The sequence below is a fragment of the Elephantulus edwardii genome, unplaced genomic scaffold, assembly GCF_000299155.1.
Source record: "Elephantulus edwardii isolate Elephantulus edwardi_28Jun2011 unplaced genomic scaffold, EleEdw1.0 scaffold00140, whole genome shotgun sequence".
NCBI classification, from domain to species: domain Eukaryota; kingdom Metazoa; phylum Chordata; class Mammalia; order Macroscelidea; family Macroscelididae; genus Elephantulus; species Elephantulus edwardii.
This window is the reverse complement of record NW_006399890.1, coordinates 877,620-892,987: the sequence shown is the minus strand read 5'-3', so window position 1 is coordinate 892,987 and position 15,368 is coordinate 877,620. Positions and strand designations below refer to the sequence as shown.

Below are 15,368 nucleotides of genomic sequence, written 5' to 3'. Positions count from 1 at the left end.
TTATTTTAATAAGAAATCAAAGTCCTTCAGTGTGCTATTTACCAACGGTTTAATACAGTAAGAAATACAACAGTAACATTTTTATTCAATTTCCTACAGTTAATTACTTTGTAAAGCTATTTAAAGCAGAAGTGATCCTTAATATGTTGTCAACTAGACTGAGAAAAACTGGATGAAATGTGTTTATGGCATTGAAGTCTATGGGGGAGAGAATAGTCTAAAAGTATTATATTTTAGGGCATTATGTTTATCGTAGGAGTACGCAATGAGGGTTGCAGAGTGGATTATATTTGGGGTTGGGGGTGGGGTTGGGGGAGGTGCGGGGGGGATTGTGTACCAATGAGGGAGTTTTTCTTTTGCTTTTCAAGGAGAGGAGCAAACGGGGGGGGAGGGGAGAAGGGTGCAACAATGAATGAATGGAATTAAAAAATCTCTGTAGATGTTCATTGAAATGAAAAATAAACTAAATTTAAAAAAAAAAAATACTGTAAACCGTCCCAGTCAGAAATCAGTTCCAACTCTGGGAGAAACCATGTGTTCAGAGTGGTTCCAATGCTCTGATTTTTCCAGAAACAGCTCAGCAGAACTGTCTTCTTAGGTGCTCTGGGTGGGTTTGAATCACCAACCTTCTGAAGGCTAGTTGTCACCCTTGACCATTTGTGCCACTTGTTTGCGTACATTTGTTAGTAAGTATTAGGATGACAGGACAGATGATACATTCTAGTCCCAGCATCAACCACGCACCTTCCCAATAGCATGGGTGATTTTCCTCTTCTTTCTACTAGGAATGCAGCTGGCAAGGAGTTCAGAAATTGATATCACTAGAAGTTTACCTGATAACTGACAATCTAGTATCCTCTATGAACTGTTAAATAGGGTTAACTGTGATATTACCAGGTAAAAAGAATGATTAATAATTAGCAAATAAATAGCAAATCACTGTAATACTGCTGATTCAGACTCCCGGCAAGCTTGATCAACTTTCAAGGCTACAATTTTTTTAAAAACAATTTTATTCTTTTTTTTGTGTGTGTACTGTCAAATTAGATCTGACTGGTACAGGAGGAGACTGCCACTCCTTCTCCTGTGCAATAACTGGTAGATTTGAACTACTAAACATCAAGCTAGCAATGCAACATATAATTCACTACACCAACACCACCAAGGCTTCATAATTAACAAATAGTAGTCCAAAATTTATGGAAGACATGAGTAAAAAACAAAGTAATAGGGAGAGGAGGATAAAATAAAACAAAACAAACAATACAGAAGGTAAAAACAAAACTTATAGGGAAGAGAGTGAAGCCAAGGAGAGAAAAATAATAGGAATTAGATGAAATACCATACTGGTCTACATGATTCCTCAAAACTTATAGCTAAATAATGAAGTGAATAAACTTCACTGAAAGAGGTATTTTTTTCTCTTAATTAAAATTTAAAAAATTAAGATACAGTAGGAACACCAAGAACTACACTGAACTATACTAAACTGAGGATTACTAAAAGGTTTAACGAAAAAGGAAAAGAACATAACTGCTTGATGAAAAACATTATAGATCAGTTAAATAATTTATAATCAGTCAATATAAAATTTAAAAAATAATTTTTCTCTAGATTCTAAATAACTGTCTTGAGCTGAGTGAAATCAGGTAACTCATACTGGGTAAAATATCTGCATTTCTGGTATACTAAAGCAATAATACACTGTCTATTCCAAAAGATGCAAAGTTTAAGTTATATATAGTAATTATACATACAAAACATATTTTATAATAAAGACATGATAAATTTGTAAATTTGTATTTAGGAAATTGATAAAAGAAAACTGAATCCTTCTGTAAGTGATCAAAAAAAGAGTTCAGTGTTCACACTTGTATATGTTGTTGTTGCTGTTGTTAATTGCCTTCGAGTTGAGCATGACTCATAGCGACCCTTGAACAAAAGGCTTGAAGCCCCTCTACAAACTATCAACATTAATCAAAGTTCATAGTTTCAGGAGGCAAGTTGTTTAGCAAGTAGATGACACTCCTACTTCCAAACCTGTCACAGAACGTTATTGGCTGAGTCGCCTGCAATGCATAGTGACCCTATGGATAGTAGCTCTGAACCCTTTCCTGTCCTGAGCCAGTCTCACTAATTCTGACACACCAAACCCCATATGTTAAAAATTCACACAAATGTGCAAAGCTAAATGCTCCCAATGTTTGGCAAGCTTAATTCAACTACAATATCCTTCTTGATATTAATCTTACCAGTTTTACTTCATACCACAAATTTCTCACACTCATCCTTTAAAATACTATTTTCTGTTCAAAAATTATAAATGTAAACATATTTTAATATCTAAAAATATTAAATTCTGTATCTCTGTATGTCTGAGTCAGAAAAGATGTGCTGCTTAATATTCCACTATCTCCTACTATATAGAGTAAACCTGGAATAATTCAGGGAGACTATACATTATTGTAATACATTATTGGACCATGTTATTATGTCAATTTATTTACTATATATAAGAATACCCTTTTTTTTTCATGCATTTAAATTTCTTTTTTCCCTGAGGGGAAGAAAGTGAGCTAAATTACCTTTTAAGATTGTAGCGCAGCGAATACCATGTACCCTTAGACCAGGATTAAGTGACTAGGGCTATGAAAAGGATTAACATAAACAATTAATTCATATTTTCAATTTTCCTTGGTCCAAACTATGCTTTAACTGTTTGCAAGATCTTTATTTCTTTTCTTTTTAAAGGAGCTCTGAATTTTTATAAGACAGACATTTTAGCTTATTAGTGGCTTAGGTCAGACTATCCCCACCCCTCTCCACCAAGCCTCAGTGGAATGTAATTATTCAAAATGAAAATTTTAAAAAAAAAATCCCATCATTGTTTGTTGATTATTAAAAAAGAAATACTTATAGAAATATTTCTTTGTAAACTGCATATAATTTCATAACCAAGAAATTCTAGTCAACCCAATTAAAATGGAACATCAGCACTTTATTAGAAATTTACAGACAAGTATGTTCATTAACATTTCAGAAAAAGAAAATATTTTCATGAGTCAGTTACTCAGTGATTTGAAGTCTGACTCTGGAAAGTAATAACTAGAGCTCATAATTAGGATATTGTCATTAATACTGTAATTTGCTTTGATCTTTCTGACAATGTTTGTGCTTACCTTTTCAGAATTTGTAAAAACATCAGATTTCAGTTCTCCATCAAGAAACTCATTAAAGTATTTCATTAGCTTCTGGGCCTCCACTGCCCGTTGTCTGGGTGTGTTTACCCCCTCCAACTGATCTCCAAGGTGACAGACCTTGGTTGCTACATAGCTGATATGCTCATCTAGTTCTTGGAAATGTTGGAAGGCAACCTAGGAAAAATGTGCATAGGCATAAAAAACAATGAGAGAAGCAATTTTTAAGTTGCTGCAAAAACTAAGCAACCAATAAACTAAATGCTAACACCACAGAAGTTAATAGGATAAGCTATACAGAAATAATTAATGATCTTTAGCACACCATCTGACAATTGTTTAACCAAGCTACAAACTTTTACATCTTTGATTAGGGAAATAATTTTATTACAAACACTTTCAATAAATAAAATAGTTGAGCTAATAAATATTATTTCCAGTTTAACACATTGCCAAGCACTTTTAAAATGATGACCGTGCTTAGAAACACATTTTGCCATCATTTGCGGCAACGTGTTAACAGAATACCAGGAACCACTTAGCCTTTAGGTAATAATTTAAGAGTCAAAGGGACAATATACCTGTTAATAGACAAAAAAGAGTAAGAAATATATTTAAAGTAAAAAACAAACACTGCTTAAAAATAATGTATTTAACAAAACTATCTTAAGAGAAATCCTGATAGTATATATTAAATAAAACTTCACACCCCTAGTTTGGAATGGTGGAGGGTCAGCAAGAGAGAGTTAAACCTTCAACAAGATAAATACACAATGACTACAACAATGGCTCGAGTATATTAGAAATTATAAGCATGATACAGGATAGGACAAGGTTCAGATCCATTGTTCACAGAGTCGCCATGAGCTTTAGTTGACTTCATAGCACTTAAGAATTTGAAAACCAGAAAACATTGCAGCAATTATTCTAAGGCACAGGTAAATTTATTTTTAGAATGTCCTTTCCTTTCTCCTAGGGTACACTGATTGTCCTATATTAGATTAAAATTATGTGTAACAAATTGCCTAGAACTGCTAATAACAAAATCACTGCTAACTCAGTATGGTACTTCTGCTCTAAGGAAAATGTGAAGGGTGTAGCTATCATTTATTGGGTGCTTTCTTTGTACTAAACACTGTTCAAAGCATACTACACGTATGAATTTATTCAACCCTCACAACTATGTAACATGAAAAAGGTATGACAGATGGGCCAGAAAGGCAAAGAGAAATTAAATTGTTTCAGATTACATAGCTAATAAGGGGCAGAACTCCAGTTCAAACTAAAGAATACAGGCTCCAGAGACTGTTAACACTATTTGTATAAAGTGGAAAGTGCATTAGAAATATTTGGAAACCATCACTCACTCTAATCTTCTTAAAACACATTTTTATTTAAATATGACTCCATTATGAAATATTTTCTCACAGCCACATATGCATAAATAAAGAAACCCAGTTAATAAATTTTTAAGAGACATCCGCTTACCAACTCCTTCAACAACTGGCCCCAGGGAGGCAGCAGAGCTAAATACTATTTGTCAACCTACCTGCACTTAGACAAGGCAATCAAGTTTCATCCTAAGCAGCAACGTGTTTCAGGAGTTCCATATTAAACTTGACCAACTTAACCCCCAGGTGTCCCTGCTGTTGTTAACTGCCATCAACTGGTTCTGCTTCACAGTGATCCTATTCACAACAAAATGAAAACACCCCTGGTCCTGTACCACATTTAAAATTGTTGCTATGTTTGAGCTCACTGTGGCAGTCATTGTGTCAATGCAACTTGTTGAGAGTTTTTCTCCTTTTTTGTTCCCTCTCTACTTTACCAGAGGAGCTCTAGTGACACAGTACATTACACATTGATACCAAAAGATTAGAGGTCTGAATCCACCAGTGGCTCCAAGAGAAAAAGATATGCAGTCTCTTTCCTTAAAGACTCACAGCCTAGGAAACCCAAGGTAGGGTCACCAAAAGTTGGGACTAATTCAGCAGCACTAAATTCTACTTTACCAAGTAGGAGTAGTCTTTGTCCAATAACTGGTCCCTCCTGATACAAATGTCCAATGTAAATGAGATGAAATGTCATCACCCTGAAGCTTATGGAATCCTTAGGTAGTGTAAACAAGTAATGCTCCTGATTGGAGAAGTGTGGCATCAGAATTGGTGGAAGATCTATTAACAATCTGCATTATGCAGATGACACAACCCTGATTGCTGAAACAAGGGAGGACCTCATGCACTTGCTGCAGAGGGTCAAGGACTGTAGCCTTCAATATGGACTGAGGCCCAACGTCAAGAAGACAAAGATTCTCACCACTGGACCAACTGGCAGCATCACAATGGATGGCGAAGAGACTGAGATTGTTCACAGCTTCAGTTTGCTTGGCTCCACAGTCAACACTCTTGCTACCAGCAGCCAGGTAGTCAAAAAACGTATTACCATGGGAAAGTCTGCTGTTAGGGACCTCTCTAAAGTACTTAAGAGCAATGGTGTGTCTCTGGAGACTAAGGTGCATCTGATTCAGGCCATGGTCTTTGCAATCACTTGTTATGCATCAGAGAGTTGGACAATGACTAGGGAGGATAAAAGGAGAATTGATGCCTTTGAGCTGTGGTGCTGGAGAAGAGTACTGAATGTACCCTGGACTGCCAAGAAAACAAACAGATTTATCCTGGAGAGGGTTAAAACAGGCTACTCCTTGGAGGCAAGGATTCTGGGGCTTCGTCTGCCATACTTTGGACATGTTGTAAGGAGGGACAGGTCCTTGGAGAGGGACATCATGCTTGGGAGGGTGGAAGGACAGCGCAGGAGGGGAAGACCCTCTATGAGGTGGATTGATTCAGTGTCTGGGATAATTGGGATGGGTGTGTCAGAGGCAGTGCGATTGGCACAGGATAGAGAAGGGTTTAGGGCTGTTGTACATAGGGTCGCTATGAGTCGCAAACGACTCAATGGCACATAACAACACCACAACAATTTCAGCCCACTCACAGGTATATAAAAAGTAAGAACTGGCGATCAACTTCTGAAAAATTAGCCAGTGACACACATAGGGTTCACACTGGTTCTCAATTCCCTGGACATTCTAGGGCTTGGTTTTACTCCAAAATTATTAAAGGGGAAGGGGAGAATATAAAACAAACAAAAAACACCCAACTTAATGGCTTTTGTGAAACTTCTGTGACCAGGTTTTCTATGGAGAAAAAATTTATCCAGTCAACAATCAGTCTAATAATAGTTAAAAGCAACTATTTTGCTTTATGATTAAAAGAGAATTAATGCATACGTAAGGATACAAGTTAACAAAAATCTTCTAAAAATGTGTCAACTAAAGTGTTATTCTTTAAAGTTTGGTTTGTATGAGAACCCTGAGAAGAAAGTACTTTTATTTGATTTTGATGCCAAACCAATATTCAGTAGCAAGCCAGTGCCAAGAGTGTTTGTTAACAGATAACGATGAACAATTAATTGCCTTAACATTATATGCCATGAAAGGGGGTACGAAAACTCAGTGGTTACTATAATTAGACTGGACTTTTTAAAAAAGTTACATATAGAAGGAAAGTCTAAACAAATCAGTAGGAAGCTCTGGGGGCCTAGTAGTAGGGAGCTGCGTTTCCAACCCAAAGGCACACAGTTTAAATCCATTAGCTGCTTTGTGGGAGAAAGACACCTCTGAAAGCCTGCCAAAGGGTCAGAGTTGGTTCCGACTCAACAGAACCTAAGAACATACAAACCAGTAGTTAAGTATTCAGCTACTAGGCAAAAAGTAGGTGTGTAGAAGCCATGAGCCACCCCAGGAAAGAAAGAAAGAAGTCACTGACTCTATAAAGATTTACAGCCTTGGAAACACCATAGAGCAGTTGCACTCTGTCTTAAAGAATCACCCTGAGTTAGAAATTGGGGGCGGGGGTTGGGAGGAAAGAGGAGTATGCAAATGAAGGAACCCTAGTATTTCAGTGGTTTAGCATTTGGATGCTAGCCAAAAGGCTGGCCATTCCAACCCACCAGCCACTTGGTTGCAGTTGACTTCTGTAAAAATTACAGCACTGGAAATTCAAAGGACAGCTCTACTTTCTACTCACAGAGTCCCTGTGAGTCAGAAATGACTCCAGAAAAACCGGCTTGGTTTATTTGTTTGAATACAAGCTATGGAGTCTTTGAATGGAACAAACAATTAAGCATTCAACTACTGGCCAAAAGACTGGCAGTTAAAATCCACTCAGAGCCTCTGTGAAAGACAGGCAATCAGCTTTCAAAAGACCACGGGCCTGAAAATTGTGTGGTGCAGTTCTACTCTGCACACAAGGTGAAGGGTTAGGAAAAGTCTTAGTTAGAAACAACATGACAATTCACAACAAGCAAATTACTGCACTTACTGTAATATATTTTAACTAAAAGATTAATTTGAGGATACTTATGTTTTAAACAATTTTACAAAATAATTAGTTGTGGAAATTCAATAAAAGCAAATGTTATTTATGTTAGGTCTGAAGATGGGGCCAAGGGGGAGAATAAAGAATTGAAAGAATACACACGTTGATAAGAAGAGTGAATGGCCTTGCCCACCTGGCTGAACTGATAAACCATAAATCACAATGGAATGTCCTTCCCTTTCCTCTCTAAAGACCTTGTTATAAAAACCCTACCCAATATGTTCAGAGTGCAACTTCCTCCTCTGCAACTTCAGAACAAGGAACCTCGCCCCAGAGCTCCCCTAATAAAGCTGCTTTTAAGCATTCTTTATTGTTCTCTGTTCTCAAGTTCATAATCTAACAATTTACCTTTTGGGTTGCCAAGTAAAGTTTGCAAACAGTGTATAATGAGGACTTCCATTTCTTACTACTAACCGCAGTAAGAACTATTTATTGTCTACCTAAATGTTCACCTGATTGCTTTTCTGGAGCTCCTGGACCTTCTTGGCAAATTCCTTGGCTTCTTTCTGACATTGTTGTTCTAGTTTCTCTACTTTTCTTTGGATCCTTTCATCCATTATTTGGAGTTCTTGAATATGATTTACAAATTCTTCTAATAATCTAGTAGAGGGGTGGAAAAGCATGAATCAATTAATCTAGAATTAGCCATTTGGAATCAACCAGTTCAATTAAAAATAAAGACTTAGTAAGAACTCCTTGAGGGAACTCTAGTGGAGAAATGCTGCCAACCAAAAGGCTGGATGTTCAAATCCATAAGCTGTTCAGAGGGAGAATGATGGGCAGTCTCCTCTTCTGCAACTTATAGAACCCTGAAAATCTGCTGACGTCAGCTATGAGCTGGTTCTGACTCAACAAGAATGAGAGAAAGAGAGTTCCTGAATTTACAGATGATCATGTTCATTTTCTCCACAGCATTTTGTTATGATAATTTCTTTAATCAATAAGATATTCTTGCTACTTCATGGCTTCAGAAATTTGTCCAGAACATACAGTTTTTTATAAAATGATTTTTAAAATTAACTAGTTTTACCTGTTTGGGTTCTTAGTATCTTATCTCTATGGTGAATAAAAATCTTACCTAGAATCCTCATTAAGCCCCAAAATATAAATCTATTTTACAGTCTATATGACAATCAAAAATGTAAATAAAAGTAACCATTTATTTTAAAATAATATTGTGCATTCTAGGATATACGGGTTCTCTTCACCTGATTTATAAATATTTAAAATAACATTCAGTATGTTTCCATTTTACAGCTTACGAGCCACTCTAATTCAAAAATAACTGGTGAAAAAAATTAAATTCCTATAGTCAGTAAAATTCCTTCCTCACAGTTAAAGAGAAATTAAAGTGCTTCTCTAAACTAAGCTGTTGTTATTGTGTGCCTTTGAGTTGGAACCAACTCGTAGCTGACCTTCCAGGTTTTTAAAGGCAAAAGATCACTCATCCTCCTGTGGAGCAGCTGGTGGATTCAAACTACATGCCTTTGGGATTTCAGCTTCTTACCACTAAGTCAACAGGACTCCTTAAACTTCTAACAGGAAATAAAAGAAAAAAATAATCCTAAACTTATAATGCTCAATTTCTATTGCTTATTGCTAGGTCTTTTATTGTCTAATCTAAATTAAAATTCCTTTTAAATGAATGTTAAAAATGAATATAAACAATTACTTCTATTACAAACATAAGCTATTATTTAATCTATTAAAAAAAAACCCAACCACCACAGTTTTACCTTTTGGGATCAAAAGCTTCTGCTCCTCCTCGAGAGCCCCCTCCTGGGGTTCTCCACACAAGACGTTCAATATACTCATCTGCCACAAAAGGCTCCTAGTTAAAAAAACAAACAAACAATAAAACACACTGCTTTAAGTTTCACAAAAGATAAACTAGAGGTACCACCTACAAAAGTACAACAGAGTTGGATTACGTGACAATTTAAAATGGAATCAAATTACTATTAACTCATGTTATAGTTTCAATTAAATCTTTAGTAAACAAAATACTTAATAAAATGAGAATATCAGAATAGCAGTAATTATCAGTTAGAAAACTCAAGAGCAACAATATGCAAACATCACAACTAGTTTAATAATAAATACAAATAGCAGGGGAAACATGCAACTTCATTAGTTCTCAATTAAGGTCAAATAAATATATTTTTTTCTTTTAAACAAAAATAATCCCACAACCCACAACCATGACAATATTTCAAACTTGCAAACTAGCAAAACTTTTTTTTGGTTGACTCCTCCCTCGTTTGCCCCCCCCCATTACAGAAGAGGGCAAGCTAAAATTTGAACTGTCATTTTTCTCAGAAATGTTAATACGTGTAATAATTTCAGAAGATAATTAGTAAAATTGTAACAATGTAAAAAATGTTCATTTACTAAGTAATTCTAAGGGAAAAATATGCACATTCTTCTAGAATATACACTGAAGCATTATGCATGTTTAACAAAGTTTATGATTGGTAAATGATGGTAAACTTTAGTTACCTATTAAAGCATTTGTATAAACATATTTAACATAACAGGTAAAAAATGTTCAGAATAATCAGACAAAAATTAGGTTACAAACCAAAAAAAGCAGCAACATTTATTTTTTAAAGGGATATATAAAGACCCAAATCAAGAAAATAAATATTATAATATTCACCATCAGCAAGTAGATTAACACGTTTTAAGACTAACAATGCCTTGCTGATAGTCTGAATACACCAGTGGCTCAAAGGAAGAAAGATGAGCAATCTTCTCCCATGTGATTTACAGCCTCTGAAAATCTGCTGCAGGGTTGATTCTGACTCAACCGAAAAATTGAAAACACATATTTACATACTGTGCATCGTATTATTTTTCCTGTTAAGGGGAAGCCAAATAATGTTATCAACTGAGCATGTAATTTATAGTATTGCAACTCCTGGTAATTCCTGTAAAATTTCCCACTTTTATTACTTTAAAACCTTATTTGTGCCGCTGTTTTCTTCACTGATTTCACTGATAGAAGTTCATTCAACAAAAATGTTTAGTACCAAGAACTCTGTTAAGTTCTGGAAGAAAAAGATGCATAAAATACAGACAGCATCTTAAAAATCCAATGTCTAAAAGGGGAAGGAGAAATAGAACTTATGTAATAATGTGTGAGAAGAAAAACTTAAAATGTGTTTATAAACTACAGTATTAATAACCAGGAATCAGCAGCCAAGAAATCGGACAACCTACTGTATTGAGCAAAACTGCAGAAAAAAGACCACTTTAAAGTATTAAAAAGCAAAATCAAGCTTACAGATCAATTACACTTACTGGTCACACAGAAATGAACAGTACCCAGGAAACTATAGCCCTGTAGCCACCCTTCAGGCATGGAAGTGAATACACCCTTGCAGCTCACTTTCAGTCAATCAAACTCAACTCTCAACCCATTGCTGTCTACTCAGAAGAGACTCATTCATCGCTAGCCCTCTAAAAGGTTTTCAGAAGCTATAAAATGCACCAAAGGAGACTGTCCATTTTTTCCCATTGGAACAGCTGCTGGATTTGAACTGCTTGCATTTAGACTGACATCATCCTTACCCACTCCTTAGGCCACTACACCTCCCCTAATTAAACTACAGACAAGTCTTTAAGACTACCACTACTAAGGAAGTACTTATTTTGTAAAATGGTAACTACTGGAGATCAAAAGAGCAGCATATGCCCAAGGATAATGTTCCAAGAGCAAGAGGGTTAGGAAAAAGGGAGGAAAGAAAACTAGAAACAAAGGGTAGTCCTGGAGGGAGTTAACGAGATGGGTGATGTCACACTGTTTGACTGCAATCAGTAGTATGAGACAAAATGTATATGAGCTGCTCAATTGTAAACTCATTTGTTCTAATTTTCAACCAAAATCTGTGTAAACTGTTGAGGGAAAAATCTGTTGTCAAAATTAATCGCAATAAAAATTTCTTATAAAAGATATTTAAAAGGAGCACTAGAGTAAGCCTGACCTCAGCCATGACAATTTCAAACTGCTTTACATGCATATAAAATTGGACAATGAATAAGGAAAAGTAAAGAAAACGGAAGTCTTTAAATTTTCCTGTTGGGGGAAAAAAAGATATTTTTAAGTCTTATGGTCAGGATGCTCCCTAGAGGGGAGGACAGAGAGACTTCATCTCAAGGACTTTAAACACGTTATCAGGGAGGACCAGACCATGGAGAAAGTCATCATGTTTGGTCACATGGAATTAGGAGATACTTTTGGTAGCACCTCAATGAGTGACTGCCAACAATGAACTCAAGCACAGAAATAGTAAAGACAGTGCAGAACCATGCAGCGTTTCCTCTTTTGCACATAAAGTCAGAACTGACTCACAGGCAGATAAAGATGATAATAATAACAATAACAACAACAACAATTATGTGAATTGTTAATACATGAGGTAGTTGGGAGACAGAAAAGACTAATTTATTAGTTGCTGTTGTTAGAAGTCACAGAGGTAATTACACTCATATGGACCCTATGAACAACAGATCGAAACCTTGTCCTACCATCATGGGCCATCCTATCTTCACCAAGCTCAGGCCCGTTCTTACACTCACTGTGCCAATCTACTTTACTGAGGGTCTTCTTTTTCTTCGACTCTTTACTTTCCCCAGTATGCTATATATTCCCAAGGACTAGCACTTCCTGACAACATGGCCAAAGTTTGTGAGACAGTTTATTTTTTTGGCAGTTCATGTACCTTCAGTATTCTTCCCCAACACAATTCAAAGGCTTGCATTCTTCTTTAGTCTTACTCATTGACAATTTTCACATGAATATGAAGCAAATGAAAACCAGCATAGCTTGGGTCAGAGATACCTTATTCTTTAAACTGACACCCTTGTTCTTTAGTACTTTAAAGAGGTCTCTGACAGCACAACAGATTTGTCCACTGTAACATATCTTTTTTTTTTTTTAAATAATGGATGGAATAAGTACCAGGAAGTATGTAAGAACTTGAAAAATGTTAACACAAACTTGAATTAATTGACATTATAAAACATTGCCCATAATGACAACACAATATACTTTCTTTATAAATATACTCAGCATATTAATGAAGATTGAGCATATTCTTTTTTTTTTCCCTACTGACTACTCCTAAAATGCATGTTGTTGTTGTTGTTATGGGCCGACGAATTGCCTGTGACTCACAGCGACCCTATGTACAACAGTCCTAAACCGTGCTCTATCCTGTGCCAACCTCACTGTCTCAGACACAATCACGCCGATTACCCCAGTCACTGAATCAATCCACTTCATAGAGGGTCTTCCTCTCCTGCACTGTCCTTCCACCCTCCCAAGCACAGTCTTTCTCTAAGGACTAGTATCTCCTTTCAACATGTCCAAAGTATGTCAAATGAAGCTTTAGAATCCTTGCCTTCAAGGAGCAGCCTGGTTTAACCCTCTCTATGTTGAACCTGTTCGTTTTCTTAGCAGTCCATGGTATATTCAATACTCTTCTCCAGCACCACAGCTCAAAGGCATCAATTCTCCTTTTATCCTCCCAAGTCATTGTCCACTCTCTGACGCATAGCAAGTGATTGCAAAGAGCACTGTCTGCATCAATCAAGCATACCTTACTCTCCAGAGTGACAACATTGTTGACTGTATATCCAAGTAAAAAGAAATTGTTCACAATTCAGTATGTCCCTCATCTAACTTGATGTTGCCTATTGGTCCAGTTGTGAAGATTTTCGTTTCCTTGATATTGAGGTATAATCCATATTGAAGAATATAGTCTTTGCTTCTACAAGTGCTTCAAATTCTCTTCACTCTGAAATCAAGGTTGTGTCATCTGCATAACATAGGCTGTTGATGACTCTTTCTCCAATTCTGGTGCCACATTCTTCTTTATGTAGTCCAACTTCTAGGATTATTTGCTCAGCATGAGAACTAAATAGGTATGAAGAAAGGATATAACCCTGATGTGCCCCTTTCTTGAATCTAAACCACATAGTATTTCCCTGTTCTGTTTGATTTACATACAGGTTCTGTATGAGCACAACAAAATGTTCAGGAATTCCCATTCTTCTCAATGTTATCCATGATTTATGAAGACCCACACATTTGTAGAGTCAGCAGAACTCTAAGTATCTTTCTGGTATTCTCTGCTTTCAGCCAAAACCCTTATCCTTAGTCTTTTTTTAATATAGCTTTTATTTCTGGCAGTTTTCTGTCACTGTCAGCATATCCAAGGCTGGATCTGTTGGCTGAAAACACCTCAACCAGTAGTCTAGCAATTCTTGGAACCTTAATTTTTCCAATGCCTGTACCACAGCTTGGACTTCTTCCTTCAGTACCAGTGGTTCTTGACAGTATGTTAACTTCCTACAAACAGTTTCGTGTCAACATTATTTTTTTTTATTGTAGTGACACTATATATTCCTTTCATCGTTTTTTGATACTTCCTGTATCATTAAGCATTTGCCCACTGAATCCTTCAGTGATGCAATTCAGGCCTAAATTTGTTCTTTTCAGTTCTTTCAGCTTGAGAAATGGTGAGTGTACTCTTTTGTACTGGCTTTATAACTTGAGGTTATTCAGTAATAGAGTATTTAAAGTCTCTTCCAAAGTCTCAAGGAATTATCTTCCAGGTAGAAAATATCAAGATTGAAGAAGCAATTACATAAACATTGTTAGCTGCCAGGAAGTCCATTCTGACTCACGGTGGCCAGAGTGTCCACAGTGTTTCAAAACTGTGATCTTTTCAGGAGTCGCCTCTGGATGAGTTTGAAACACCAGCCTCTTAGCTGGCAATTAACTGTGCCACCCAGAACTCCCAAACACATAAATGGCTAATTATAATGTGAAGGAAAGAGAAATCCTGGATACTGTAAAAGTATACAACAAAGGAAACAGCAATGATGAGAAGTGGGGACATATGGTATAAAAATGATAGGGAAGAAGGCTCAGCAACTAGTAAATTTTATGAGAAAGCAACACTTAAGACATCTCAGTTTAACAGGGCAGTAAGCAATAAATATGGGAGAAGATGTGGCGAGACTGGAACTCTCATACACTGCTGGTGGGATTGTAAAATGGTACAACCACTCTGGAAGGCAGTTTGGCATTTCTTCAAAAAGCTGAACAAAGAGAGATTCCATATACTCAACTATTATTCCACTAAGGAGCTCTGGTGGTCTAGTGGCAAGAAGCTGCACTGTAATCTCAATAGGAATATACCCCAAGGAAAGCAGAACTGTGCCACAAATGGAAATTTGCACACTGATGTTCATAGCAGGGTTATCTACAATAGCAAGAAAATGGAAACAGCCCAAATGTCCACAAACAAATAACTGCACTGAGAAATTGTGGCATTTTCACATGATGGAATACTATGAAACACTCAGGACCAAAGATTTAGAAAAATATTATATAACACAGGACAGACTAGAGTGCATTATGCTGAGTGAATTAACTCAGGTTCATAAGGACAGTACTATTATATGAGTATATAAATACCGCACAAGATCATTATTATAAAAACAAAAGAATAACTAGTAAGATGTGTACGGAAAGCCGAAGGGAGAAAGAAAAGTTGAGGATGGGGAGGACAAGTCATGGGGATGCAAAGTTTGGTACCTTGAGGGAGATGAAGGAATCAGGAAAAATTCAGCGGGGATATGAAAAGACGGAGTACTGGGGGGCACAGACCAATGGTGATTATTTTCTAAGACAAAATGTAATGTGTGTAAGAAACACAAA

At 36.4% G+C, this 15,368-nt stretch overlaps 1 protein-coding gene across 2 annotated transcripts in view; it reads right to left on the bottom strand.

Annotated features, from left to right (window-relative positions):
• Positions 1–15,368, bottom strand: part of EXOC5 (exocyst complex component 5) — a 73,207-nt gene that overhangs the window by 27,830 nt on the left and 30,009 nt on the right. Inside the window, exons 2-4 of one of the 2 annotated variants that reach the window (XM_006894329.1) lie at positions 9,373–9,467; positions 8,089–8,236; positions 3,180–3,374 (exon numbers count right to left, since the gene is read on the bottom strand). In XM_006894329.1, the coding sequence (XP_006894391.1) occupies positions 3,180–3,374; positions 8,089–8,236; positions 9,373–9,467 (438 nt within the window). The remainder of the gene's footprint in view (positions 1–3,179; positions 3,375–8,088; positions 8,237–9,372; positions 9,468–15,368) is intronic. The other variant, XM_006894330.1, reaches the window with a different exon arrangement.